Source organism: Molothrus ater, chromosome 5, assembly GCF_012460135.2.
Source record: "Molothrus ater isolate BHLD 08-10-18 breed brown headed cowbird chromosome 5, BPBGC_Mater_1.1, whole genome shotgun sequence".
NCBI lineage: Eukaryota > Metazoa > Chordata > Aves > Passeriformes > Icteridae > Molothrus > Molothrus ater.
In genome coordinates this window covers 67,212,172-67,239,750 of record NC_050482.2, presented here as the reverse complement: position 1 = coordinate 67,239,750, position 27,579 = coordinate 67,212,172, and the positions used below count along the sequence as shown (strand labels likewise).

At 39.5% G+C, this 27,579-nt stretch overlaps 1 protein-coding gene across 8 annotated transcripts in view; it reads right to left on the bottom strand.

The window, feature by feature from the left end:
- The window catches only part of ERC1 (ELKS/RAB6-interacting/CAST family member 1), a 278,215-nt gene that overhangs the window by 38,759 nt on the left and 211,877 nt on the right, over positions 1-27,579 (bottom strand). For all 8 annotated transcript variants that reach the window (XM_036400558.2, XM_036400559.2, XM_036400560.2 and 5 more), the window contains one exon: positions 18,175-18,319. In XM_036400558.2, the coding sequence (XP_036256451.1) occupies positions 18,175-18,319 (145 nt within the window). The remainder of the gene's footprint in view (positions 1-18,174; positions 18,320-27,579) is intronic.

Genomic DNA, 27,579 nt, shown 5'->3' with positions numbered 1-27,579 from the left:
CTTCCCTATCCCTTGCTGCAGCACGCAGTTATGTTAAAAGAAAAAAGCACCAGGAGAAAACATGAGATAAATTTGGTTTAATCATGAATGTGAATGATCAGCATCAGAACTTCTTTAAACGTGCTCTCTTTGGTTGTTTCATGGCCCTGCCATGATTTCACTGTATTTTCATTAGTTTTTTTTTTTCCCTGGGTACCATATAGTTCACTTCTGCCTGTATTCTATAATCACTAAATGTTTGGGTAAAGAAGGAAATTACCACAGTTAAACTAACATAACCAACACCTGAAAACTTTCATTGCAAACTGCACGTGTACACTATTTTACTTGCCAAAACTGTAGCCATAGTGAATTTTTAAGGAATCACTCAGTTCCTCATTCATGGAAGTACTGCTTCAAAGCACTCCCTCACCTGTAGGTTCCTAAAAGTACATTATTTTATGTCCACTGATGTTCACTGCAGGCCACACTGGTAGCTTGCTTGTGCCCCTCAACACTGAAGACCAAATTAATAGATTTTATCACAGTTAAATTATTACATGAGAAAAACCAGAACTGATGCTGATCCACAAAGTTTAGGGGAAAGTCAGAGACATACTCTGCACTCCAGCTGGTAAAGCCTAGAGGAGTGCTGCCCAGATCTGACAAACTCTTTATTGTGGAATCCCACACATAAATTTGAAAGCCACAGATATAACTGCAGACATTGTTTATAATATATTTTACAGAATGTTTTCATTTGAAAGCCTGCACGAAGTTGTGTGTTCTAATGAGAGTACATACCTTTCTTAAGCATTTCTGCAGGACAGCTAGTGCTCTGGTAACCATTAGCCTGGAAAGCTTTTGGAACCACGTTTTATTCATGGGGATCACACATTTCTGTATCTCTAGAGAAGCTCTCTGAGAAACAGCTCATGAGCTGGGCATTCTCTCTGTTAGTTGAGTCTGCTGCTTCATGTGCTCATTGCAGTAACTTACTCAAAGAGTTTGCATCAAGTCTGCTCCTCCACCACGAACACAGCACAAACGATGACATCAGTGGCTCCTTTCTCATTTTTTGTAGAATATTTGCGTGGGGTAATTTTGGTTTTGCTAACCAGTCTAAACAAGCTTTATTAGTCCTTTAATGTAGAGTTTAAAAAACCCCACATTAAGTTAATATTAATCTAATGACTGTATTTTGTGACAAATGAGCATGTGGTGGAGGCAGCGTGTTAGTGCATTAAAGGAGTTATCCCATTTTAATCTGAACAGAATGTTGCACTGGAAGCACATGCAAAAGCAACAGTTCAGGAACATTTTTGCCACTAATAACCTAGAAATAGAATGGAAAAACTCAGGTGATTGTTCTTACAAAGTGTGGGCTGAATTCACTATCTCTGAGAATTATGCACTGGTGAAGGCTTTCAGATAGTTCCTTTCTACTTGTTAAAAACCTGCAGTGAGCCTTAATCCCTGTTAATGTCCAACCAGCTCCCTGCTGGAATCTGGCTGTGAAAAACAGAGAAAGAATAATCCCTGTTATTGCCTGTTATTTGAATATGATGGTCTGCCTTGAGTTTATCTACACCTACCTTAAATGTACTGCCTCAAGTCTATACCTGCTCTAAGTATACTGCCTTAAGTCCATACCTACCCTAAATATACTGCCTTGAGTCTATACTTACCTAGAGCATTAGGACTCTGAAAGATTGTTTAAGTATTTAACTCTGTGCCCCCTTCCCACTCATGATATTTTATGAAAATGTCTCAAATTTGTAAAGAGATGGCACACACTGAGTTACCATCTTTCTTTGTAAAGTTTAAAAGACACATTATTAGTTAGGTTTGGCCTTTCCTTTTGGCTATGTTTAAGATTAGCAACTGAGATTTCACTATTAGTAGCAAACCAGCACAAATTTCAACTGCATATACAGGAAACCCATTCCTGTTACTACATTTCTGCACGTGCTGGAGCCTGTGTTTTGCACAGCAAAGAGCCTGTGCAGCTGCTGGGGTTTGTCAAAGCCTGAGGATTTAACACAGCTCTACCTGAGATGCTGCCTTCTGCACTGGCTGCTGGCAATGTTCCAACAATATTACTTTATAAAGTGACTTTATCAGCCCAGCTAATTTCTGTGTCTAAAGATGTCATTTTCCTCTTCATCTCCCCACATGTGATAATTACTGAGAAGCTTCATCCAGAAGAATTCATACTCTACAAGCCTTTGAACTAAACTAAAGGAGGCAGATCATCTAGATAGGGCATGCTCTGTGAGACTTGACATCTGCAGACATATGTGGATGGGATTAAAAATAAACCTGGAACTGAAATTTTCCCTGTACAGGAATGTGTCTCTTGGAACTTAGCACCTTAGGAGATGGACAAACTATGAAACCATGGAATTACTCAGTGACAAAGTTTACTGAAATCTATTGCTCTGATTCCTGTATGAAGAAAACCAGTGACACATAAAAAAATCCAAATCAGATCTGTATTTGGGATTCCTTTTTGTGCTATACCATACAATCATTATAATGTATGTTTCTTTAGCTCTCTTTTACTCTTTTTAGAGATATCTCAAGATATGTTTAAGATCAGTGGTAATAGAACTGCCTTTCTCAATTACTTGTTCCATAAAAGCTGGAACCTGCCCAGCCACAGGTTTGAAAGGGAACTAAAAATAAAAAATACCTCCTCTCATGGTTAACTACTCAGGAGCAAGCCAAATATGTTACTTCTTTGGCATCTCTCCACTGCATGTAAGGGTCTTAGGCAGAAATATCATTAAGGTGTGTCTTCCTGTATCTCAAAGATGTCTGAGGGAGTGCTGCATTTACAACCATAGAGTAAAACTAATTTTTAGAGAATGGGTGGGCTGTGCATCAAGAAACTACATTCAGGCAGCATCAGCAGGACAAATGGTAACCCACAACAACATCCCCAAAGAATCCTGGATCTCTCACCCAAACAAAATGAGCTGTTATTTTAATTCCTAAGGTAAAGTATGAGAACTGGTTATGTTCACATGACAGTTTTGAGCAGATAAACCTCTAGGTTTAAAAGAAACAGGTATTTTTGGGTTATGAGCCTGCCCTGTGGTACAGTTTGTTAGGGCAAATTTCATCCTGATTCGACACCATGGAAGAGAAAGGTCTTGCTGCAGAAGAGAATATAAGATCAATATCTTTTGCTGCCACACACCCTTAAAACAGAAAAGACTAATTGATTTAAATTAGCTTAACAACTGGGCTTTTTTGGTTAAAGTGTGCTGCTACATCCCCTCTCAGACTATTGTGAGGTCTTCACTGCTTCTTTAAGGAGTAAAGAAGTAATTTATTTTGCAGACAGCACGGCTACCCTTGAAGAGCATGTGAGTCCACTTTACTACCCTTCTATATTGACTGATGAGATCTGAGTGCTTTGGATTCGTATTCTCCATCTTCTAAGCATGGCCTTCAACCCTTGTAACAATCTCCTTCTGCAGCCTGCCTCCCCCATGGTGTCTCCAGGCAAGATTCAGCTGGGACCAGAGTGAAAGCCTGAATGGCCAGCCATATGTGTGTGCTAGAGCCAAACAAAACACAGCACAGCTCAATTCTCCTCGCCTTCCCCTGTGTGGGAGCTCCACTTTGGGCTCTTTTTGCCTCTACCCAGCTGTGCATGTTAATTAAGTTCCTATAAATCTACAAAATCTTTGAGACTTCTTTTCCTCTGTCAAATTGGGTTGAATATGGTCAATAAATTGAGAAGTTATTGGGTAGGAACTACAGCTCAGCTAAGCAGATGGATGGCACTGTCATTCAAGCTTTTCTTCTTTGGAGTCCAAATGAACACATTTTGTTGGAATTGTAAGAGTCTGGATGTAGACTCTCAAGATATCCTTGCACTAAATCCTACACAGAAGTGGAATTTTGTTGGTACATGCCTTTCTTTTGCATTCTGGGAGACTGACCTGCTACAAATTCTCAAGTGATCAGCAGCAAGCAAGCCCCTCATGATCAGCTCATGTGTCTGCTGAATGTTTAATAGATGCAGTTTGTTGTCTGTTTAATCTACTTTGATATTTACTACCAAAGACAACTCATTTCAAGAAAAAAGTGGAATCCACTTCTATAACAACACAAAAGGAAATACCAGTCTTTGCCACAGTCCTCATTAATCAAACTGTTGAAAACTTCTCATTGTACTTTCCCCCTTGTTCGTTTTTCCCCTCTCACTGTGTATTTGTGGGTCCAAACTAAAAAATCAATTTTATGTTTTACAGAATAATAGAAAAGCAAAGACAAAAAAGGATGAGAGAAACAAGTTGAAATGTATTTTGGAGCATAAACTCTTCCTAAAAACTTTGATAGGCTGGTAACATCTTTTACAAAGCAAAATCTAAAAGGTATCTCAGCTTATCTTAAGGTTGAAATAGATATCAGCATTTCATTGATCTTGTGGTTACTTTAAACTTATGCAATTTAAGCATCGACATAAAGCACTACAGGTAAGGTTAGCCTTACAAAATCTGTATGAAATCTGAAGGCAAACCCCCTAAATTACCTATGTTATATCCTTTAGAACAGGCAAATATTGCTATCAAATACAGAACAAGCTTTGCTTGACATCATTGATGGGACTCCTGTTTTGTTATGACTATTTGCCTGAAATTTCTCCTTCCCTTTTCACTTCTGCTTCACTCCACACCCTGCTCATCTTACCCTCAACTACCTTCCTCTGTCCCCCTTTCCTTTGTTATTCTATTTGATTCTCCTTTCCAAAATAAATCCACTTGCATATGCTCAGCTTCACAAAGCTGAATAAGACAACCACTTCAGTTACTCTGCTTTTGTCTCAGTCTTTCTCCTGCTCTGAAACAAGAAAGTTTCTCAGTCCAGTGGTATCTATGAACCCTGACTGGCAAAATCTCATTATAGGAATTTCCATACAAGATGCATCCTACTGCAAAATCTTAAAAACTAGCCATGATCCCCTGGCTCAACAAAATACCTTGTAGGCCACCTGCTCATGTGTGTCTACATACACCTTTCCTAGCTGAAGTGATCTGGAAGTCTTCCAATCTTTGTGTGTTGTGACTGTGTTGTTACAATAAATATAGTAAAAGCATTCTTTTATCCAGCAAGTTTTAATTTTGGAAAGTATATGCCAGTGTTTTGACCACAGACCTTTTATTGCTCCATATTTCTATTGTTCTGTGACTCACCACTTCGACTGCATTTGCCTGCAGCTTCAAAGAGTTGTTAATAGCAAACCCCCCTCCCCTCTATACATGCTGCTCTTGGCAAAAAAAGGAGTTATGTACAGATACAAATTCCTAGATGCTAAAGTGATGTGAGCTGCTCAGTATCATCTCAGCACAGACTGTCTGTGACTGCCCAGAACCCAGCTCTGGGTGTATACATGAATGGATCTGTGTCTACATGATATAAACAGTGTTGATAGCAACTTTAAAAAAACACACACAAAGAAACCTCAAGACTATTTGTGCTTGTTCTGAAATTAATTTTAAAAGCTGTTGCATATAAAAGAAAAAGAAACCCAGTATTATTCTTTTTGTGCCTTGCTTTCATCTTTGAATCCATCAAAATCCTGCATGGTAACTGCTTGAGGGAAGAGTTGAAAGGGCATTTCCTTTGACAACCACCAGAGCTTTGCTACCCCAAACTAAATGAAAGTTAAGAATTTTTTCTGTATGGCCAGTTATTAGCTTTGACATCCACCTAGAAGTGTCCTGCCTCAAGAGCCCCACAAACACACAGACATCACATTCCTGTCTGTCCACACTATGCGTGCGTGTGGTCTGCACACCCAGGATTCCTGTCCATCCTCACTGTCCCTCTGTCTGGAGCACAGAGAAAGGATTCCTGCCCCAGCACACAGCAGCACATGTGCACTGCAGAGCTGGGCAGATGATTCCTGTCCCTTCCTCTGCTCTTGCACACAGCACACCGTCAAGGAGAACCACAATAAACCAACACTTTTCTTTTTTTTTTTTGCTTACTGTTCCAGTAGAGGTTGATTTTTCCTATTAAATCTGCATCAAAGCTTAGGTACTAAGCTGGAGAGACTGAAAAAACATTCAGTTTCTCTGCTGTATTTGTGCCAAAATTATTCTCACCAAGGAAAGAAATTCTCTTAATTCTCTACAAAATTCATGGCACACTATGTGTAGAGATGTGCCAGTTTGGCCAGATGAATTTCTCTAAGGTGTTTTCATTCCAGTATTCCTGTCTTTGCCTGCTCTATTCCTAATCTGTTGCCTTTCTGTGATTTACATTATATGATGCCATTACATATGAGTAAAGGCCCACCCAATGGGCACCATAAAGCACTCTGTAAAGCTTAGAAAAAAAATCTCAGAGAATTCTCTCTGCTGCAGGACCACTAAAAGAAAAAGATCTGTGGGGACAAGATGAGAAAAAAGCCAGTCCTACCTCTGGTGAGTTTTTCTTAACAATCCTTTTACTGCTAAGTCATTAAACTTTAGATAGGTGATTCCACTTGTTAAAGAGCCCTGACAAAGCAGAGGAAGAAATAGAAAAGGATGAATAGAAGGACAAGAGCAACCTTGACTGATTGATTTGCAATTAGAAGACCTAGGAGGAAACAAGGAAGCCTTCATATTTTTAAAGCCTTTTTATATCACAAACCAGCTTTCTGGCAGACAGTGGCAAAGGATTAGGTGGTTTTGGTAGTCAGGAAAGGGGGGGAAGAGAAAAATCTTTTTGCGATCTGATAGTGATGAAAATAAGGAATTAGTCTTAGTCTGCACTTCCTAGTCTAGGAAGGTGGATCCTTCCCACCAAATCTGTGAACTTCTCATTTTTTAGTGCAGAAGAACACACATCTTGCATGCCTCTATATGAGATAGAAAAGACACTTGAAAGATGATTGAAGATCTGTGTATATAAGTAAATACGTTTCCCTTTAGGAAAAAAAAATCAGGGAAAAACTAAAATGAGAAGGTACAGTCCTTAATACTTACAGAGAACAAATAAACTCCTGCAGGCTTCCAAGTTTTAAACAACCTGTGAGTGTGTGTGTTCTTAAGGATCACTATATTGCTTTTATTCTTTTTTCAGCACCATTACTGTCAGCAGTTGGCAAAGGTTTGGGTTGCTAGCTGAAATAAAGGAGGCAAAGCCAAGGCTGCATCTACTGGTGTTTAGGAGATGGAGATCACACTGCCTTGGTGTCATAAATTATGGCCATCTTTCATGTTAAGATGACAACAGTGAGAAGAACAACTTCTGGACTATTAAAAGGATTAAGAGTGGTACAGTGGTGAAACAGAATGTTTAAAAATGTTAAGTTTCCCACTCCAAACAAAACTCCACTGTAAAAACAAGAGATACCTAGGTTGTTCAAATCTTGCCTGGAGTTAGCTGTGAGACCTCCATTTATTTTTTGTTTACTCAACTACAGGAAATATTTGTATTCACACTAAGACAGAGAGGCAGTGGTGGTAAACAAACAGAAAGAGAACAAAGGAATGGGTTCTGTGACTGTAAAATGGTACTCAAATAAAGAGAACAAAAGCTCTAATAAAATGATTACCCCTTAACCAGGGCTGTATTCAACATAAAAGACCACTGCTTCCTCCAGGCACCAGTCCTGGGATGAGAGTTTATATACATATATAGTCACATGTATTTGGGAAGTAAAGCTTTACAAAAGTTGAGAGAATAACATTCACCTATACTATTGATAATCTAAAATTCTACAACATGTAATTGCAAAGGTAAATGACTTGTATTTGAAATTGAGGGTACGTAATCAGCAAATTTTTCTTATATCCACATGATAAATGTTTGGTTATGCCAAGTAAAATCAGACAGCAATCTTTTGATAGCTGAGTTTCAGACTTATTTTGTCTTCATGCAAAATCTTGGACTAATCCCTAAAAGCACTTCTTGCTACTGCAAAGACTCAAAAACCTTTGGCAACATATTCGAGGCAAAATAAGGCACACAGAAACTGTGCCTTTATTTTGTGTTCCATACAGGTCTGTTCAGGGACAGCTGAACACAACAGCCCTAAAGAGGATCTGCCAAAATCACTAACTCATGTTTGACAGCATTGTCTCCAGACTGCCATTCAGGGAGGGGCTGGAAGCACAATCTCCATCAGTATCAACTTTCTCATCTTGTACCTCCTGGCAGCTGTTTCCAGACTCCTCAGAGTTAGGAGACAGCAGAAAAATCTCCATCCCCTCCCTGCATTCACAAATCCCAAGTGGCAAACACGTGACCTCTAGGTTAAATCTGTGCACCTTTTCTTTGGTTGTATTTCTTCATCTTAAAAAGGGGCTGTAGAAAACAGCATGTACTTATGAAGGAGTAAATGCATCACCTTGTTCTGCACCTAAACATGAATAGTAATTTTTTAAGGCTTGGATTCTTCAGAATATAGCACCATGAATTTAACAGAACTGAGGGGAATCTGCAGCTACCAGCACCTGTCCATTTGCAGAAGCTATCACAAGTAACTGATGCCCGATTTCATAAATCTGTGTCTCATTTTGACAAACCTGCAATTTCCACAACATGGTATGTAAATTAATGAAGGTTTATTGTCAAGAAACTACTCCTAACTGACAGCATCTAAGATTTCCAACTGCAAGATGAAACCTCTATTCTCCCCTGCCTTACCTATTAATTTGCCTGAGATATGGTGTACTGGACTAGGTGCAATCAGACAGTTTCAAAAAAGGAAATTATTTTCAAAATTTAATGAGCTTAATACAGCAGATGAGAAAAAAAATCTGTAGACTGAGAGATATTTCAGTGCATAAGCTCAAAAATACCTGATATCACTGTTCATCAACAGTTACTGAGTTCATTCCATGCAGTTAAGACTAAATTGTTTCCATTATCAATTTTTAAGGTGATGGTGATTAAAATTCTCTTTTGCAGACTATGCATTTCTCTCTTTTCAAGCAAAAAAAAAGCAGTGATTTATTATGTTACTCCCAAAATAACACAGCAAAATCACAAATATGCAATATATTCTATCTTATAGATCATTAATTTTCATTACATATTCTGGGTGTACAATTCTTTCCATCATTCATTCCTCCTTCAAGTAAAGAACACATCACTAACACATTAAGTCATACAACTGCTAATCTGTAATCTACTTGAAACCTTCTACATATTTAGTGTGTGAACCCAATCAGTCACCTCATATCTCTGACTTCACCTTCTCCTTACATGTTTTTGGAAAACACCTTGAATCATCTATCACCTCACCAGTTACAGGTCTTACACAAATTAAAACCAATACTAAAGCTGGAAAAATGCCTTTCAGCTTTCTGCCACTACTTTTTAACTGACTATCAACGTGTGAATTGGTTTTTATATATGATAGTTGGTAATGTCACAGCTTTGTTAGGCTTTTCATCCAAAGATAAGTAGCCACAGATTAAGTTTTACTACACAGGTTTAATATGAAACTGTTCCATGTGTTGTGTGTTCCCTGAGGAATAATATCTTTATATACAGCAAGAGATAAGCATAATGTACCAAGTTAGCACATTTTGAATGGATTTTTGGTAAAGGGACACATGTGTCTCCTAGACAATTGTCACTGTCAGGTAAAACAGCCCAGATGAACAGGAATAATTTAGTACAGAAAAATCTGCATCCAATCAATGAAATAACTGTAAGGATGCATACACACCCATCTTCACCAAGATTCAAAATCTTCAAGCAAGTAATTCAAAATCTTCCTGAATCTGAAATTTCAGTGTGAAACTTGTTTCTTCACAAAAGAAAATCTATTTGTGGATTTATCTCGTCAAGACTTTTTATATGTTTAAGTGGAATTCTCCTGTCACCAACACTTCAGAGTTCCCTAAACAATGGGTCTAAAAGATACAATTTAAATGTAATCATAAACTCACTCTATTTTCTGGTCATCCTTCAGACATGATCAATTCAAATACCAAGACTGATGCCAAACCAGCCCCGCCACAAGGACCAATGGTTGGAAAGTCTCAAATATTTTACCCCTGAGGCACATCCTGCCACTGCAAGACAATCAGGAGCAGTCATGCATGGGTCCTTCCCAGCTACCCCACAAACCATGGGAGTTAAGCAAAAGAAGATGTACCCATAATTGTATTCCTTGAATGAACAACCATGGGCAACCCTGAGCTGCTCTAAATGACTTTCTGAGATTTTGCATCTATCTCACGACTCTTCAGCTAAGACAAATATTGTCAGGAACTAACTATGTCCAACATAATATTTGTAGCAAAGAGACCAGAATGAATTCCAAAAATACTCTGTTGAATGTATGTATCATAGAGAGCTGTTCTAATATATTCTCTTTATTTAACTGAAAACCATTGTGTATCAGACCAGTGGTTTGGGCCACAATAACCACAGGAAACCACTGTGTGGTACAACTGTGATGTCAAATGACAGAGACTGTTTTTACACTGCACCAAGGTCCAGCAGTACTATTCACAGACCAGGGAATGATTATTTTTCAAGGCCAAATTAGATCTTCCAGTGCAGTCTTCTGAGCAAGCCCAAGCTCAGTGAGCATTCTCACCTCTTTAATAGCGCTAACAAGCCTGGTTCTCCCAGGGGAGCCCTAACAATCTTTCTTCATATCCAACACCATCAAGTTGGTCACAGGAATGGGATACAGAGTCTCTCAACTGCTAACCTAGACTTGTCTAGCAATCCTGATTTTCTAGAGAGAGGCCACATTGCTTAAATAACTTCCTATAGGAGTTCATAAGCCCTGAATGAGAACTGGTGTATATGTGGCACTAAATGCTGTTGGCAATTATCCAATTAATTTAAATTTATTTGTGTGAATGTTTAGTCAGTTAAAAAGTTCTAAAACTAGACTATGAAAATCTTCATATATTCAATAAATGGAGGAATATTTCTAATGGATTGAAACAAGTTTTTGAAATCTGAGTTCAAACTTAGGAAATATTAGTCCTTACAGTATTTAAAAAATATTACAAATGTCTAGAAAGAAAAGGAACCAAGTACTGTACTGTCATCTGGGTTCCTCAATACCTCTATAAATCTTAAAGCCCTCTCAGTGAGGCAAAGCAGCTTCCTCTTCCAGCAACCCTACACAGCTACACCCTAAAACCTCCAGGCTGTGGCAAGGCTGAAGGCACAAGCAGAAAGCAGCCAGGGCTGCTTGCAGCAGTTCCAACAGGCACAAGAAGAGGCACTCCCATGGACCCAGCAGGCAGCTCCCTTCCCTGGCACTACAGAGCCAGCCCCAGCCAGGGCTCCCCTGAACATACATTTTTATTTAGTCATGCAGGAGGCAAAGGGTGAAGGTAAAGGAGGGAGAGGAGAAAGAAGTTAAGAAATAGCAGGGAGAGATTAAATGCTGCCCCAGAAAAGACTGCTGATGCTGCACTGAGTGCTGTTACTGTGCTAATAGATGATTAAAAATGATGGGAAAAAAGTCTGGAACACATGGCAGGGAGAAGGTGCTTTCTTTTAATCTGTGAGGGCCCCAAGTGCTGTGCTCAAGGGCATGACAAAGCCTCTGTCAGGGTGCTGGGGTCTGCTCCTGGCAGAGACTCCCCCCTTGACAGAAACAATTACTGAGGAGCAAAGCCTGGCAGAACAAGCAGAGCTGTGATTGATAATCTGGGTGCATTACAGGCCTTCAACAAAAGCCACGATGCTTAAATTTGACAGCTGGCAATGCCTGATGAGAGCCAATTAGTGGATATATATTCACTTAGCCAGAAGTTTCTTCTGTTTCTAGTCCAACAGCTTCCTGAATAGGAAGTGTACAGAGTGATTTTGCTCACTTCTGCCTGCTCACATGCCAGCTACACTGGCAGCACAGCTAAGAATATACTATAAAAACTACATATTTTGGCACCTTTGTACATTAAAACCAGTAACTGAAAAGCTTCAAGTGACCATCCAGACACTGGTGGTACAAGAACCTGAAGAAAGGTGACTTTACTTTGACTCTACAGACCATGAGCCTGAGAGTGCACTGCATATGTAACAAGTCCACTGCAGGTGACCATAGTTATTGAAATGCTTCACTAGTCCTTGAAAAATTTCTGGTCAAAGTACATTGATCTGTTTGTTCCTGCTTCAAATTGGTTAACCTGGCATTCAGAGAGAGCCAGAACTCAGAGTACCTTCTGTTCTGCCCAGTTCATAAAGAAACCTCTGGCACAGCACATTCAAACTCCTCTGCCTGTTCTTAACTCTCTTATCACAAAAATTTTCTGTCCCCACTTTTCGATCTATTTGCACTCTTGCCAGTGCAAGTACATGGGTACTGGTAAGGAGATCAATAAACACAGATGGATCCAAGTGCCCTGAATCTCATCACTCATTTAAAATATTAATTTTTCTTCCTCAGCTATAAAGAAGCCACCACCACCACACTCAGACAACTTAGATACATATTCTTAGACTTCCTAAGCTCCCTTCCAACAGTTTAGAAGGAAGTTTGGTTTGAGAGATGCCTCCCCTCAGGGAACTCCAGATTGCTGGAACCTTTCAGAGAACAACAGGAGTTCTGTCACAACACAGCACCACATTTAGCAATTATCTGCAGTGATTGTATCCATGTCACCTGAAGGAGAAATTCCCTTGCTAACAGGGTAATCACTCTCATCAGACATGGTTTCAAACCAGGGCAGCTAAGGTAAAGCAAAGACTGACTGCAAACCCTCACAATCTGTATTATTTCATTGGGCAGGGTGGTAACTAAAGCTGCCAGAAGTGTGGTCATGCTGATACAGCTCCACAGCAGCAAGAGGAAAACATCTGCCTGTCAGTCTCCTTTGACCTGTTTTACATTCTCTTGTTATAAACAGAAATGACTCCAGCCAGTGGAACTTGAGTTTGGAAAAGTTCACAGCAGAGGAGTGTCAGGTGTCAGTGTGCAGGGTTTCCAGGGAAACAAGTAACAGTGGAAAAACATGATTTTTGGTGTGAGAAGCTACTCTGGAATCTACAGTTCCTCATGATCCCATGAACCACATTTACTTGGGAAACCAGTCTTTGCAGTAACTTGGCCTCATAAAGAAAACCAGTCAAAATCTTACAGGGAAGAGGCACAAAGCAGCACAGAAAAAACAGCTCTGGCACTTGCTTGTGTAGATTAAATGTACATTTAATATTGCATAAATACCATTATTACTAGTCAATTATTAGCTATTTGACCATTGCCAAGTAATTCCTCTCCATTAGTGGGAATGTCAAGTAACAGCCCCTCAAATTCATGCTGGCCCACAGAGGAAGGCACAACATTGATGAGGATATGGAAGCAGAAGGAAACAACAAAGATTCCTCTGAATGGCAAGGCTGACTACAAAACCCACACTTACAATAGCATGGGGCTTCTCATCTCCCTTTATTAAAATAGAAAGGAGCTTCTTATGTGTGTCTATGGCAAGAACATTACAGGGAGTAAATATTTTTTTTCTATCTCCCTAACAGAAAAAAATAGTCATCAGCTTAAATTGCAGTAAGGGACATTACATATAATAAGAAAAACAGATAAAGTATAAAAAAGACTTCCCAGGATTGAAGGTTTCCCTCACTTAAAGTCTTTAGGAACAGATTTCAGGTGTAACTGGATGAATCAACTCAGTTGCAGAGAGCTCACTCCTGATCCCATATTATTCACTATTTTTCATTAACAGTTTGCATGACAGAAGAAAATGCGTATTTATGAAACACATGGAGAAAGCTTAAGCTGGGTGGTTCTCTGAGCATGCTGAAGTATAGAAGGAAAACTCAACATATTCTTAAAAGACTGAGGAGCTGATCTGAAAATAACTTCGATTTAGGCATGGGCAGCATAATAAAACATTAGTAATATTAATCTAACCTGAAGTCATATGATTTCAAATGAAAATGCTGAGTTCCTGTCATCTAACTTCTGCTATGATAATAATAATTATGAAACATTATATAATAATACAAGTGAATATGGCTATTTACAAACAATTAATCTGAATAATACTCCAAGCTGTCAGAAAATACTAACACTGTTCAGAGCATCCTAAAAATTTTAACACTCATTACTTCACATTTATGGCATGGCAGTGACAGAGATGCTGTTCAAGTCAAGCACCCACTCTGCTACACACTGTACAAATACAGAACATGGCAGTCTTTGCTACAAACAGCTCCTAGCAGAAAATCCCAGCTGTTTAAGACTCAAAGCCCACAGACAGGAAAACCTCAGCCCCTTCAGATATCCCTTCCCTTTACCACTGAAACTGTGGGGTGGTGCTTTGCTCTGTTCTGATCAATAGAGGCTGATATTAAAACTCAGCTTGACGAGGAAAGGGATAACCGGCAAGCAGGCTGTATCTTAGCAGCTGAGCAGTGTCTGTGCTCCACCAAGCAGGCCACAGCTCCCTGGGTCCCTGTCAGCCCCGTGTGACACCCAGCAGGGCCCTCTCCACACCACATCTGGATCTGGTTACACAACTCTAGCTCTTGCATCAGCCCAGCCCCTCCAGAGCAGCCTCCCAGGCACTGCCTCTGCCTCAGCTACCCACAGAGACACAGTGCCCTAGGAGGAATAAATTGGGACCACATTAGCTGGTGACCCTCGCCCTGCAATGGCCCTGCCTGTCTGATGACAGAGGAAATCCCTCATCCAAACTGACAAGCAATATGAAACAGGCAGCTGCATTTACTGGAGAGCCTGGGCAATGCTGAGCGCCTCATTAGGAAATGGGCTCTGTACTGAGGCACATTCCTGCAATTCAGAGCCTAGAAACTCTAAATTAAAACAACATTGATGCCATATCCTCTTTCCAAAATGCTTCTCTTCATCCTAACTTTAATGCACATACTTAGCAAAATTAAAGAAGCAAAATGTCTTTGGCAGGACTCCTCGCCTCTCTTGTGCAGCAGCACCATTCTTGTGTGAGTGACCAGTGCTGGGAAAGGACAGAGCACAAGGAATGACAGCAGAGCCCTCCAGATTCTGATACCATTCCCTTGATCAACCTATGTGTCTTCACTGATACTTTTAAATAAATAAAAATCACAGGCAATTGTTGGAACAAGTTTTTGTTTTGTGAGTGTTGCACCTTTCTACACTCTAAGAAAGGTCAATTAACAGCAAGTCAGGCAATGGTAACCAGCAGAAGCAATGAAAATCCTGATCCAAATCCCATCCTACACACTTGGATCCATTGACACTCACTACTGCAGCATGGCCAGGGCACTGCTTTCCTAAAGCACCCTGTCAGAAGCCCTTCCCAGCCTGCAGAGACTCAGCCATGCTGGTAGCACAGCTTGCACAGCTCTTCCCACAAACCAGCCCTTCCCTCATTGCTCAGCATTTCTGTGAGCATCCCACGCACGTGGAAATGGGAATCTTTTACTCAGCTCTGTCTGACCACCAACTGAAAGAGCTGCTTTCCCACCACAAAGCCGAAGCATTTCCTAGGACTGAAATACCAAATACTTATCAGGGACCTCAACAGCTCTGAAACACGAATGACTGAGGTCAGGATCCCAGCTCTGAATCTGAAGGGTTGAATAAACTTTCTGGGTTTTTTGCTGTTCAAAATCTCCCAGAATATCTTGATTTGTGGCATCATTTGCCTTCCTTGAACAGCTGTGTTCAACACATCTGCAAGTCTGAAAGACTTTTCATTTACAATTTCTACTGTGAATTTAAGAATTACAGCTGAACTTCTAGGAAGTTCCTGAAAGGTGACATGGTTCTGTGGAGCTGGCAAACACAGATGGACCCTTGTTCTGCAGAAAAGGGTCCATGTGGAGAAGGTTTAAACTGAGGAAGCAGCATAGTTGTTTTGTTGGAAAATATGAGGCTGGTGACCTGGAACAACTGAAGAGGAGTGCAAGGGCCAAGTATACAGAATATTTGCAAAGCATGTGGAAAAATGAGATTTCCCTTGACTACATCAGTAATGAAGATCTTGTAAAATCTCACAGCCATCTCTTCTGACCCATCTCCTATTTCTGGAGCTGTCAAAGTTGGTGTGATTTGAATTTATTCAGAAAAAGTACACACCAAAACTACTGGCACTGAAAAAAAAAAAGGAATTTTAGATTCTCTGCAGCTCATAGAGGTGGTGAGTAATACTCTCCTATAATAAGCAATGAGGAGTTTTTCTATCAATGTGTTGAAAGCTGCACATAAAAAAAAATGGATATAAGATGACACATCCTTAAAACACGGGATAGAATTTAGGGAGGATGTGTCAAATCTCTGTGTGGTCACATAAATATTTCTCAGGTATATTTTAAATGTAGTTTAGATTGTTTATATGTAAACATTCATTCTGCCTTGGGGATTGTGGATGTACTGGAGAATACCTGTGATTTTATACTACACATAAACCTTTTATTTATACTATCCATAGCACAGATGTGTTGAGGAGATTACTTTCTGCTTTCTTCATTATTTTTAAGATTAAAATCTTAAACAACCTTAAACAGTGACAAGTCTTTATAGCTGACTGCAGTTTTGGAACCAGAATCTTCCTGGCATTTCAACAGTCCAATGAATTGTTTGAAAAAGGACTATTGCTCCAACCTCAAATCATAATGCGTCTCACTACATACCAAGAACAATTTCAAATTAATCTCTTTTAATTTTCATTTATTTGGGAAATTAAGTATCCCACAAATACACAGAAAAGCAGTGTAGAACCGGTATCTTTAAGGGAAATGTCTTTTTAGGAAGAGTTTATGATACTGTAAGACTTACCAGCACTGAAAGATAACAATAGGAACTACAATGTTTTAATAATTATTTACCTGAAACCTAAGTCATTACAGATAGGCCCAATGTTAATATGTTAATTAAGTATTCACAGATTTTCAGCAGAAAAAAAACTCACCACAAAATATTACAGGTTGTTCCAGCTACTCACAAAAGATAACCAGGAGGAAACTGGGAAGGGCAAGGGACATGAAAGCACCTAATTTAAGCTTAGGACAACAAGAACCAAGAAGTGGTGTTAATTTCTCTTGGAATGAGTAGTACCATAAATTACAGCTGCTGTATCAACAATTACATGAACAAAACAAGTACTTATCATTGCTGTGACCAGTTCTGGTTCCTGTTTTAGCAGATGATCTAGCTGACCAGTGACAGTAATTACAGCTGTTGCTCAAAAGTAAATAATACAAGACTGAAATATATACTTCTTGCTCATTCTGAAGCTGGTACATAAACCCCCCCAAAAGTACTGTTCTTAAATGAAACCATAAATAACTATCTTAAAAAACCATGGCCAATAACATACTTGTGTTTGCTAAGGAAGAAGCACAGAAATCCCTTATCACAATGCTGACCTGGTTTTGTCTTACATTCTCTGACAGCAACAGAAATCATCTGGTTGACAGATGAAATGTTGCACATAAAACTTTATGAAGATGGAAATGGTGGCACTGAAGAAGTTGATACTGGATTGGCAGCAGCATATGTGCTATTAAGAGGAATGTGGCAAGGGAATAACTCAGGAAAACCTACCTAGAAGTGCTGAAGTGAAAAATCTACACAGATTTTTTTCAGATCCTAAATCTCTTATTGCCAGGGATGCCTTTTGCTTCCTCTGTGTTTTACTGGCAATGTACTTTTCACATTACATTCAGTACTGGAACATAATGTTAAATGCTTTAACAGAAACACACTTTTTCTAATTGTTATGCCAACACAGAAAGATCTTAGGAATGGGAGAGGCCAGAAATAGGAAGGGACCAATCTCCTCACAAGCACAAGACCTCCCAGAGTCCATTCTAGAAGCTGACACATGCTGCTCCAGTTGCAATCAGAAATCACAGGAGAGACTGCGTGGTGTAACGTCCATATTTGAGCTCTACAGCCTATTCTTCCAAACAGGCTTCTTCCCCAAAAAGGCAAATACAAACCCCCAGGAGAGATATCACTACTATTCCCTGCATCTGTGACTATTTGTGCCTGTAGAGGATAATAACCAATGTCCTCTTCATTCACAACTTCCTATACATCCTATCACACATTTACTACTCAGGCACTGACACAAAGAAACTTCCCTCAATGCTGAGTCCAGTAGCTAGTTTGAAATTGTTATTTATGCAATTTCCATCCTAACATATGACAGGAGTATACATTATTAGTTCCATAAATCAAGATAATAGTCCCACACCAGATTATTAGTGGATTTTTCCTAGCCCTCCTGTACCCACCTGCTGCTTGAGCTGTTGCACAAGACGGTCCTTCTCCCGTTTCAGTGCAGCCACTTCATCCTGAGTCTTCTTCTTAGAGGATGAAAGCTCTAGCAGAGCAATATTGGCATCTTTTTCACTAATGGCAGCAAGAAGGGCTTCTTGTCTGAAAAAACCCAAATGAATCACATTATTATCCTGCAAAACTTAGAAGACTCCTTCCTCTACAAAGATTTGAGCATACCATAAATGCTGTACCAGTGTGCAGCTCTGAAAAGCAGTAATAAATATTTCTGTCTGGGCTACATGTCTGTTGGTGGAACAGCAAGTCAAGACACACACACCTCCCTGTAAACAACTGTGCTGGTACCAAACTGCAGCTTACAGGGTAAGAACAACACATTCTGTTCTTCCTCTGCACTCACCTTCTCAGTTTTTAATAACTACCATTTATTATTACTTTGGCTGAACATTTTCCCATACTCCTTCCCTGTAGCAGAAAACTCTTACAAATAGAATTCAGAAATATTTTATACACACTGGGAAAGGAGACAAAGATAACCACCTTAACAGTTAAACAGCAGTTCTCAAAGGAAGCCAAAGATTGATTATGTTAGGGAAAGCAACCTTTTCTGTCCTTCCACCTTAATTCTCATCTTTAGCTGATGATGTGCAACAGGATTTCAAAGAAAACCTAGGCCTTCTTGCCCAGAAGTGTTGGCTTGTCTCACCTCTCATCACCTTGCAAAGAAGGCATAAAATGAGGTCCTGAATGTGTGGTGGTGTGAAAGACGGCATCATGCAGGAGTGATGATGAAAGACAAATCAAATACAACACATTTCTTATCTACATTTCATCTAACAATACAGTTGCAAATGCACTTCAAGTTTTGGTGCAGCACTCAATATCAAGAAGTTTATTATCAGAATCCCAATTTAAGCCCCTGTCTCAAAAATGTGGAAAAAAATCACGTATTTCAAGAGGAAAAGGCGCGTTTCAACAGACAAAATTGTTCACCATCTGACAGGACAGTGGACTACACAATGGACTTTCTGTGGGTGAAATTTCTCTCTGGGTTTACACAGGTGTTTCTTGTACAGTCCAAGAGAGTTAGCTTGCTTTAAATGAAATACCAGCATATCAAAAATCTCACAGATCCAGTGTAGAGAGTACTTGGGTCCTGCCTAGATCATATCAAGAAAAACATTATTGCTTCCCTTTCAAAATGTAATACCATAAAGTAAAGCAAATTTTTTAAGATACATTAAGATAATCATAAAGTATTCTAAATACATTTGTGCTATGAAGAAATACAAATATTCTGGTGATTTAATGGAGGCAAAGAGTAAAAGAAAGGAAAAGGTGCACATCAGATTCCCAGATGTAGTGTCAATACTGTAGGTGTGGGAACAATGGATAATGGGCATGTTATTATTGCCATTTTGTTTCTGCTGCTTTTGCTCTATGGAAAAGTATCCAGTTTTGGATGTCTGCCTGAAACATGAAAAATACCAATAGGGTGAAGTGACAGAACATGATCCATGACCTCTGCTTTTCTCCAGCTATCGGTATCCTGGGAAAGACAGGCTGGCTTGGAGCTCTGGTCATTTTCACTTTCTTTAGAGTAATCTGTTTTGATTATAAAGAAACACTTATTCTTTTAATAGTAAGCCCACAATCCTCGCTGATGATTCAGGACCAGGGCCAAGAATATCTCCGTAACTGTATCTGTGGAGCCATTACTCTGGTATGGAAATTGGAGGTGCCTCAAATAGCATGTAAGCCATACACCTTCTGCAATCAAATCCTTTGCTGCCCATCTCTGCTTCTTAAGTGAAAACCCCAAGGCCATGAAAATGAGATATGGATAGCAGTCAATTTTTTATTGTTGTTTTTTTCCTGAAAAATCTTTGCCACCATGTGTCACCGTCATATTTTCTGAAAAATCCCTTCGCCAGGGTTTCTTCTCCTGGGTAGCTGAGAAGCCTCAGAGAAAAACTAAAGCAATAATTATCTCATTTTGCTTCTCCTGTGTTTTGCTGCTTTGGAATGTAGTTTGGAGATTGTTTATCCAACAGGTGGTTGTTTCATTGGTTTCATGTGAATTGTTTTAACTTAATAACCAATCACTGTCCAGCTGTGTCAGGACTGTAGAAGCAGTCATGAGTTTTTTATTAATATCTTCTTAAGCCTTCTGTAAATATCCTTTCTCTATTCTTAAGTCTAGTTTTGGTATAGCATTCTTTAATATAATATAATAAAATAATAAATTAGCCTTCTAAGAACATAGAGTCAGATTCATCATTTCCTTCCTGCCATGGAGGACCCTGAAAAATATCACAACCAGTGGTAGAAAAGAACTTCCTACTGGCCAAAACTTCAGTGCTGTGCTGTGAGATGAGGGCGCTGGTCAAGAAGGGGGGTAAAAGCCACCGTGGCTTTCTGACTGTTTTCTTGAGCTGAAACAAAGTGAAGGTTGAACAAAAGTAAGAAAAATACCCTGTGAGAAGTGCATTGTAGCTGCATTTTTTACTTTAGCAAGGCAAACAAAAACTGCTCCATGTGGGAGAAGTGCAGGTGTCACTGTCAGCTCTGCTGGAAGGGACAAGTCTGTAGTAGCAAGCTATTGCTCTCAGCAGAGCTTGCAAGTGCCAAGTAATTCCAAGACAATAAAAAGGGCATACTACCAGGCAAAAGACAAGGTTTCTGATTGAAGAGCATTACAAAAGTGATTTATTGCCCTTCTTGAGAGCTTTAGGAGGCCAGAGGAACTTGCTGTGAGACAGGGGATGTGGCAAGAAGGAGAATATGGGCTGCTGTGTGCATGGTGGTTGCAGCACATGAACAAACCTATCCATCAGGAGTGCTGCAGTCAGTCCTGGAGGCTCAGGCACTGACACAGGCTTGGCTTCTTCAGCAAAATGCTCCTCCTCAGTTCACAACTTTGGAGGGCCTGCAAAGCTCTCATAAGGAGGCAAAACATGCTGCACAACCCAAGGATGCTGAAAGCTGGCTAGGGCCAGAGTCACTGAGCAGACACAGTTCACTTAAGTTAATGCAGGTATTTCAGATGCTGGTACTGGTGTAGCTGTGCCAACATCAACTCAGCAGGGGCAAACTGCCCATTTATCTCTGCACTGCAGCAGGGTCTGCAGCCTGAACTGAGCTGTACACGGCTCACAAGAGGTGAGCAGAGCCTGTGACAGACTGAATGCTACCAAAGGAAACCTGAAATGGCAACAGTGTAGAAAAATCTACTGAAAACAGGTTCAAGTTTTACTCCAAATTGGACAAAAAAAGGAGATTAATTTTTCCTTCTATTTACACTGAAGTTTTTCACCGCATGTAGATCATGATCAGTATAGACTGGAGTGGTATCAAGACCAATAGGTTTAATTCTTAATGGTAGATATAATCTCAAGATCAATATCAACATTATTTGGTCTGTTTGCAGTCTTCAAAAATAATGCAAAGAAAGATGGGCTTGCCTTTTTAAAATAGATGACTACAGCATAGTTACAGGCCAGTAGAGCAGAGAGATTTGACAACAAACACAAAGAATAGTGTGCAAATGCATGTCTCCTTCAACTCTTGAATAGAAATGTCTGATTTGGGGAAGATAACTGGGCAACAGTGTACTATTACACTGCTACTAATTACTAATATTAATAGAATTAAGCTGTCTTCAAATGGGTTTCTATGGCACTTGGTTTCAGAAGACTACATAATTCCTTCACAGCCCTTTCCCAATAAAGGAGAAGAATCCTTTTGGTAAAACACAAGAGGAGGTGAACTTTAAAAAGCAGTTTTGTACTTTGCAGTACTGTTCCCAGGGTCATAGCACTGGAATATTTATCAGTTGTATAATTAGAAAGTATAACAGGCTGCAAACAGTGCTGAATTAATGATGCTTCAAAACATGAAAACTATACATACTCATTAAAAGAATATGCTTACATATGTCAGGGAGAACACTTATTCCATATAGAGATGTTATAAATATATTGTTCTATAAAGTTTATTTCAAATTATGAAATTTCCTCCTATCTGGAGTATTTCTGAACGTGTGTATGAGATAATATGAAAGCAATATTGATATCAGCAGCAGCTTTGATTTTAATGTCATGGAAGAACTGGGATTATTCCATCAGCTCTAGTTGCATTATAGGATCAAATCTGTTCTCCTTCTGACTGGCATTAAACTAAAGCATTTAAAAGAGTGACACAAATTTGAAGACTCAGGTAGCTACAAGCTCATAGCAATCTAATCAGTTCCTTCAACAGAGAGTGTTGCACTTCCATGAACAATGATTAAGCTGCCAGCGTTTTCATCCTTGCATATTAAGATGAACTGTAATTATGGCTGTTGTGCTTTTAGTACACAAGGAAAGATCCTCCTGTTCCATGAGCTGTTTGCCCATGGTAAGGGCATCACTCACCAAAGAATGACAGAGGTGCCTCTCGTACAGGACTTGTTTCGGTTGTCTGATTTTGTCCACTGCATTTACTCCAAGCCTACAAAAAATTCTGCTAAAAGCTTTTAATGCTTTCCTGTCAGAGACATTTGTAAGACTTACCCTGGTGAATTCACCATCACAATAAGAACTGTATTATTTGTATTTGAATTAAAAACCCTTCCATGATGTGACAACAACAGAAAGAACTTGCAGGCAGAGAGATTCAGATAAAGCACTGCAGTGTTATGAGAGCTAGACAGACAGGCAGCAGCTAAGAACATAAAAGCATTGGGATATGGCCTTCAGTAATTTCATGAGTTTAGCAGAATGGCAGGGTTTGGGTGGGTGACACTCAATAAACTCTTAAAAAGTAATTAGGAGTACAACACACCAAACTGCAGATTCAATGGGCCAGAAGCCCTGGCTCCATCGTCCTCTCCATCATAAACTGTGTCTACCACTGCAGCAGTACTTCTGAACTCCACATTCTTTCCCACTTTTTTTTTTGTTTTTCTGGTTATAGAACATCTTCAGAAAATTAAGAAACTCTGACTTCCAGTACCTTACAGGGAGGAGAGAGTCTTTGCAAAGCTCTGGGTATCAATATTTAGGTCTTAAAAGAAACCTTGAAAAAGGCAATTATACCAGTGAATGACATTTCATGATGCTAACAGATGAATAACTCACTCACTTAATATGCAAGCTGCCAAATTCTGCACTGGCTGTGATTTCTGCAGCATTTAAGATGCAGCTCGAAGTATCCCAAAGTGAGCAAACTTTTGTCCAAAAGAAACAGTAGCTACCTCTTACTGCAAGAGAGTGGGAAAAAAATTTAACTTGGCAAAAGGTACTACCTGCTTTTTTTAATTACAGCTGGGAATAATCAAACCTCAGACTGCAAATTAATTTCCAGAGCACAGCCTTTAAATCTTCAGTTAAAAGGGATAATACTACACTCCTTCCATTCCAGTCCTTGTTTCCTGAATCAGCACATCACCTTTGCCTGGCCTGGCTGGCACATCAGCAACCTTTCTAATCTCTGGTCTATGCTCTTACAGCTACCATAATAGAAATTGAGAATTCAAGCAAACTGAATTAGATGAAAAAAAGAGGTTTTTGTTATCACCAAATTGAAGCTTTCTGAATGAACACCTTTCCACTGGTCTCTTCAATGTCATTGCATGCATGTGACCACAACTGGTAAACAAGAGAAAAATACAAACTCTTGGTGAATACAGTTGTGTGGTCACAGAAGTGATGTCCCTTTAATTTTCCATTATAAGAATGGCATGATAATAATCAATGTGAATTCCATGACACAGGAAGCATTACCACTTGCACTGTCCTTGTTTAAAAAAAAGATACTGATAATATATTTAGACTTTCCTACACATCTTTTCTCTAACATCCCAATTGTCTAGAATCACAGAACTCCTTAGTAGGATTGATAAGCAGTGCTTTTAAAAGTCCTTTCCCTCAGCATGTTTGATAAAGTAGTCCTATAAATATTTTGTATTACCTTTTCCATCAATGTTTTAGCCCTTCTTGCACTTAAGCTTTCCATCTTAATTTTATCACTCTGGCACCAGAGGTAAAAGTTTGCAATTCATAGTCCTGCTCATGTCTCAGCTCTGAGCACTCAGAACTGCAGCTCAGCCTTAGACTGTCTGCCAGCATTACCTAGAAAAAAAACTAACACTTTCACAGAGAAGTTTCAAACCCACTACTAATTTCCTGAACTATTTTTATTTATGAATACCTCAGTGAAAAGCTGACTGCTGCATGTCACAGGTGCTAAACTGAGAGCCCATCAGCCTTCCCTGGGTGCCTGTGAAGAGTGGAAGTTCCCCAAGATGGCACATTGCAGAAGGAACTTCCAACCCTGGCACCTGATGTTATGGGAGATTTGTCCCCTACAAAGGGTAGAATTTTTCTGAAGACAGCCTTCCTTGCTTTAGCAGCTTTCAGTGCAGATGTGGATGAGAGACAGCAGTACTTACAAGGCTCTTGAGCTCCCCAGATTTGGCTTTTCTGAGAAGGAACTCGTGAAATTGGTGTTCTTTCTTCATCCGCCGTTTAACAGCAGTGCAGACAGAGCACAAACTCAAGGCATATTTTTCATCCAGGCAACAGAGGCCACCAGAATACATCCACCAGCTTTTGACAAGTGACCTTATAAGAAAGGCAGCTCCCATTTCTTTTCCTGGGACATGGTCAAGTTCAGGTTGAGCTCTAGCTTAGCATGTGGTTTCACAATCGGCTTAGGCTGACACAAGACAGGCTCTTGTGGCAAGAGATGGTTCTGCCCTCCCATTTCCAGGCTCCTGCCCCTCCACTGGCTGTGTATCCCTGCAGCCTGAGGAGCCAGTTAAAACCCTGAATAAACATGAGGAACCCAGATCCGACCGCAGGTTCCTCATCCCTGCAGGAACTGCCCAGCTGCAGCTCCTCCTGACACTGTGACAGTGACAAACCCTGCACTGCCACAGCCAGCACTGCCAAAACGTAAGAATGGAAAATGAATCATGGAATTCACACTGATTATAACATATCAAATAACCACAATTACTACAGTGAAAACAATTGTCTTGATGTCTTTGTGACTCTGGCCCAAGTTGAAAGACGGTAGAAAGAAATTTCAGCTTTATCAGTCAAACTTTGACAGCAATACTGCAATCTTACTGTGGCTTCTGATCACAGAAGTAAGAAACACTAGTCATGATTTATTATTTCATTTAGTGAAATATTCACTATTTATTTCACTTAATTTCATTCACTATTTAGTTCATTTTAGTGAAAAACTCTAGTCATGATTTATAACACAGTTGTTTTAAGAAAATGATCCAGTCTTTATACTCAAATCAAACAGACAGAGCATCTACCTCCTTGCTAAATGACTACTGTGTCATTTCTGGTGAGTATAATTTATCTCACTTCTGCATCTGTCTCATTTCCACGGCTGACATCCTGACAGGTGATCATACCTGCCTTCCTCTATATTTTATCAGCTCACTGGAAATCAAGGCAAAGGCATTAACTTAGTTTTGGAACCATATTCATACTACACTTATTCTCAGTGCATTGTGGTTCCACTTTTTTTCCTGATCCTTTTGTAGCAGTGGCTAAAGAATATTTATTATTTATTTTTATTTCTTTTGGGAAGTCTCATTCAGCATGAGTTTCCACAATTCTCACTTCATTCCTACAATTTCTGCTTTCCCTAAATGTCTCTTTCTCTTGACCAATTTAAGGCTGCTGCCAATTCCTTTTTTGGATACAGATACAAAGCTTTGTAACTTTCTTAAACTTTTCTCCTTTTGTTTGTGATGCAAAGACCTTATAGTTTTGGACTTTTGATTTAAATAAATGCTCTGCTTCCTCTGCATGAACCTCCTGTGTTCTTCTGACCAATTTACTTGCTATGTAGTAGTCTCCATTTTTCAGTCTATTAATTTGAAATTGAATACTTCACTTTTCTAGCAAAGTTTTATTCTTTGAATACAGGTTTTATCAATTTGTGATCACTACAGCTGAAGTCAGTTTTGGTGATGATTTCTTTGCTAGTGTCATCACTACTTATTACAATCCTGAAGTCTCACACCATTACATCTTGGTGATCTAGTCATTATTAAGTTAACAAGCCTGGCAGTTTCTCTGATTTGTATCCAATAAATGGATACATCTGACAAAAACACATTTCTCCATTATTAGTTACATTTAACACAACATTATACCTAAAATCCATAGCAGGATACCATCTAATCTATTTATGTAACTTTTATGATCCTTACATTATTTTGACTCTAAGTAATGCAATAATTTATACTCTTTTTTATTTCCTCAAAACCTCCATTATAATTAATATACAACAACATTACTTTCATTTTTAGCTTTCCTGAACAACCTGTACCCACATTTCAGCTCTGAATGTTAGTCTATTTCTCACTAATTCCTGTTATCCCTGTGACATCCAGTTTCATGCTACATACCAGATGTGTACAGCTACATCATTTTGTTGTTCTTTTACAAACATCTAAATATTATTCCACATGTAGCATTTCAACAAATTTTCCTGTCAGAGCTATGGATTGTTTTCATTATTTATTGTCTATCTGAGCACCAATCAGGATGTGCCTTGCCTAACTTCCTACTCCTTCTTCTCTGAGGGTTCTTTTGAACATTTGGTTCAAGCTTCTCTTCCAGAACCACTCTGTCTGATTTGTAAAAGGAAATATTTTCTTCAAGGTCAGACCTTTTTGTATCAATTCTGCAAATGATGAATTTGGGCTTTGGTGGTAGTAACAACAGCAGCACTAATGCTGATCTCTTTTCCCTCCTAACCCTAACTATACCTGTATTTCAGTTTTTTCTGGTTGCTGCTGCTGCCCAGGAGAGGGATCAAAAAAGGAGCACAAGAAATGCCAAGTGTCTGGGTAAGGACAGGAATAGCAGCATCAGGGGAAAAAGAGGCTGGAAGCAGTTTCATTAAACACTGAGGCATCACTTTGCCTCCTGCTCCGGGTAGCTCCAATGGCTGCTCCTTAAGTAGTGCCAAAAAAAAGTGTTTCTAAGCAAGCAGGAGTTGTTGAAAGGGTTGAGGACAGAAATGGAGCAGGTGTCAGGGGCTATGGATAAAATTTGGATATATTTAGTTCTGTAATTGCAGCAGAAGGGGCCTGAGAGGTTTCATTTAATTTCCTTTTTCAGATCCGGGTCTGAAAGCAGGTGTAGCTACTTGCAGTCCCTGAGTGCAGATTTCTTTGAATGGGCACTACAGCATTTTCTGATGAGTTTTGAAGATAAATTCCCAGATGCTTGAAGCAACTGGCATTCTACAGTAACTAGGGAGCATCCCACCACCTTCCCTTCTGTTTTTACCTCTATCCAGTGCCTGTTCTTCACGAGATGAAACCAGAGCTGCATGCAGTAAAAAGTTTAGGAGACTGAGCATGTGTACTCTGCTCCAGA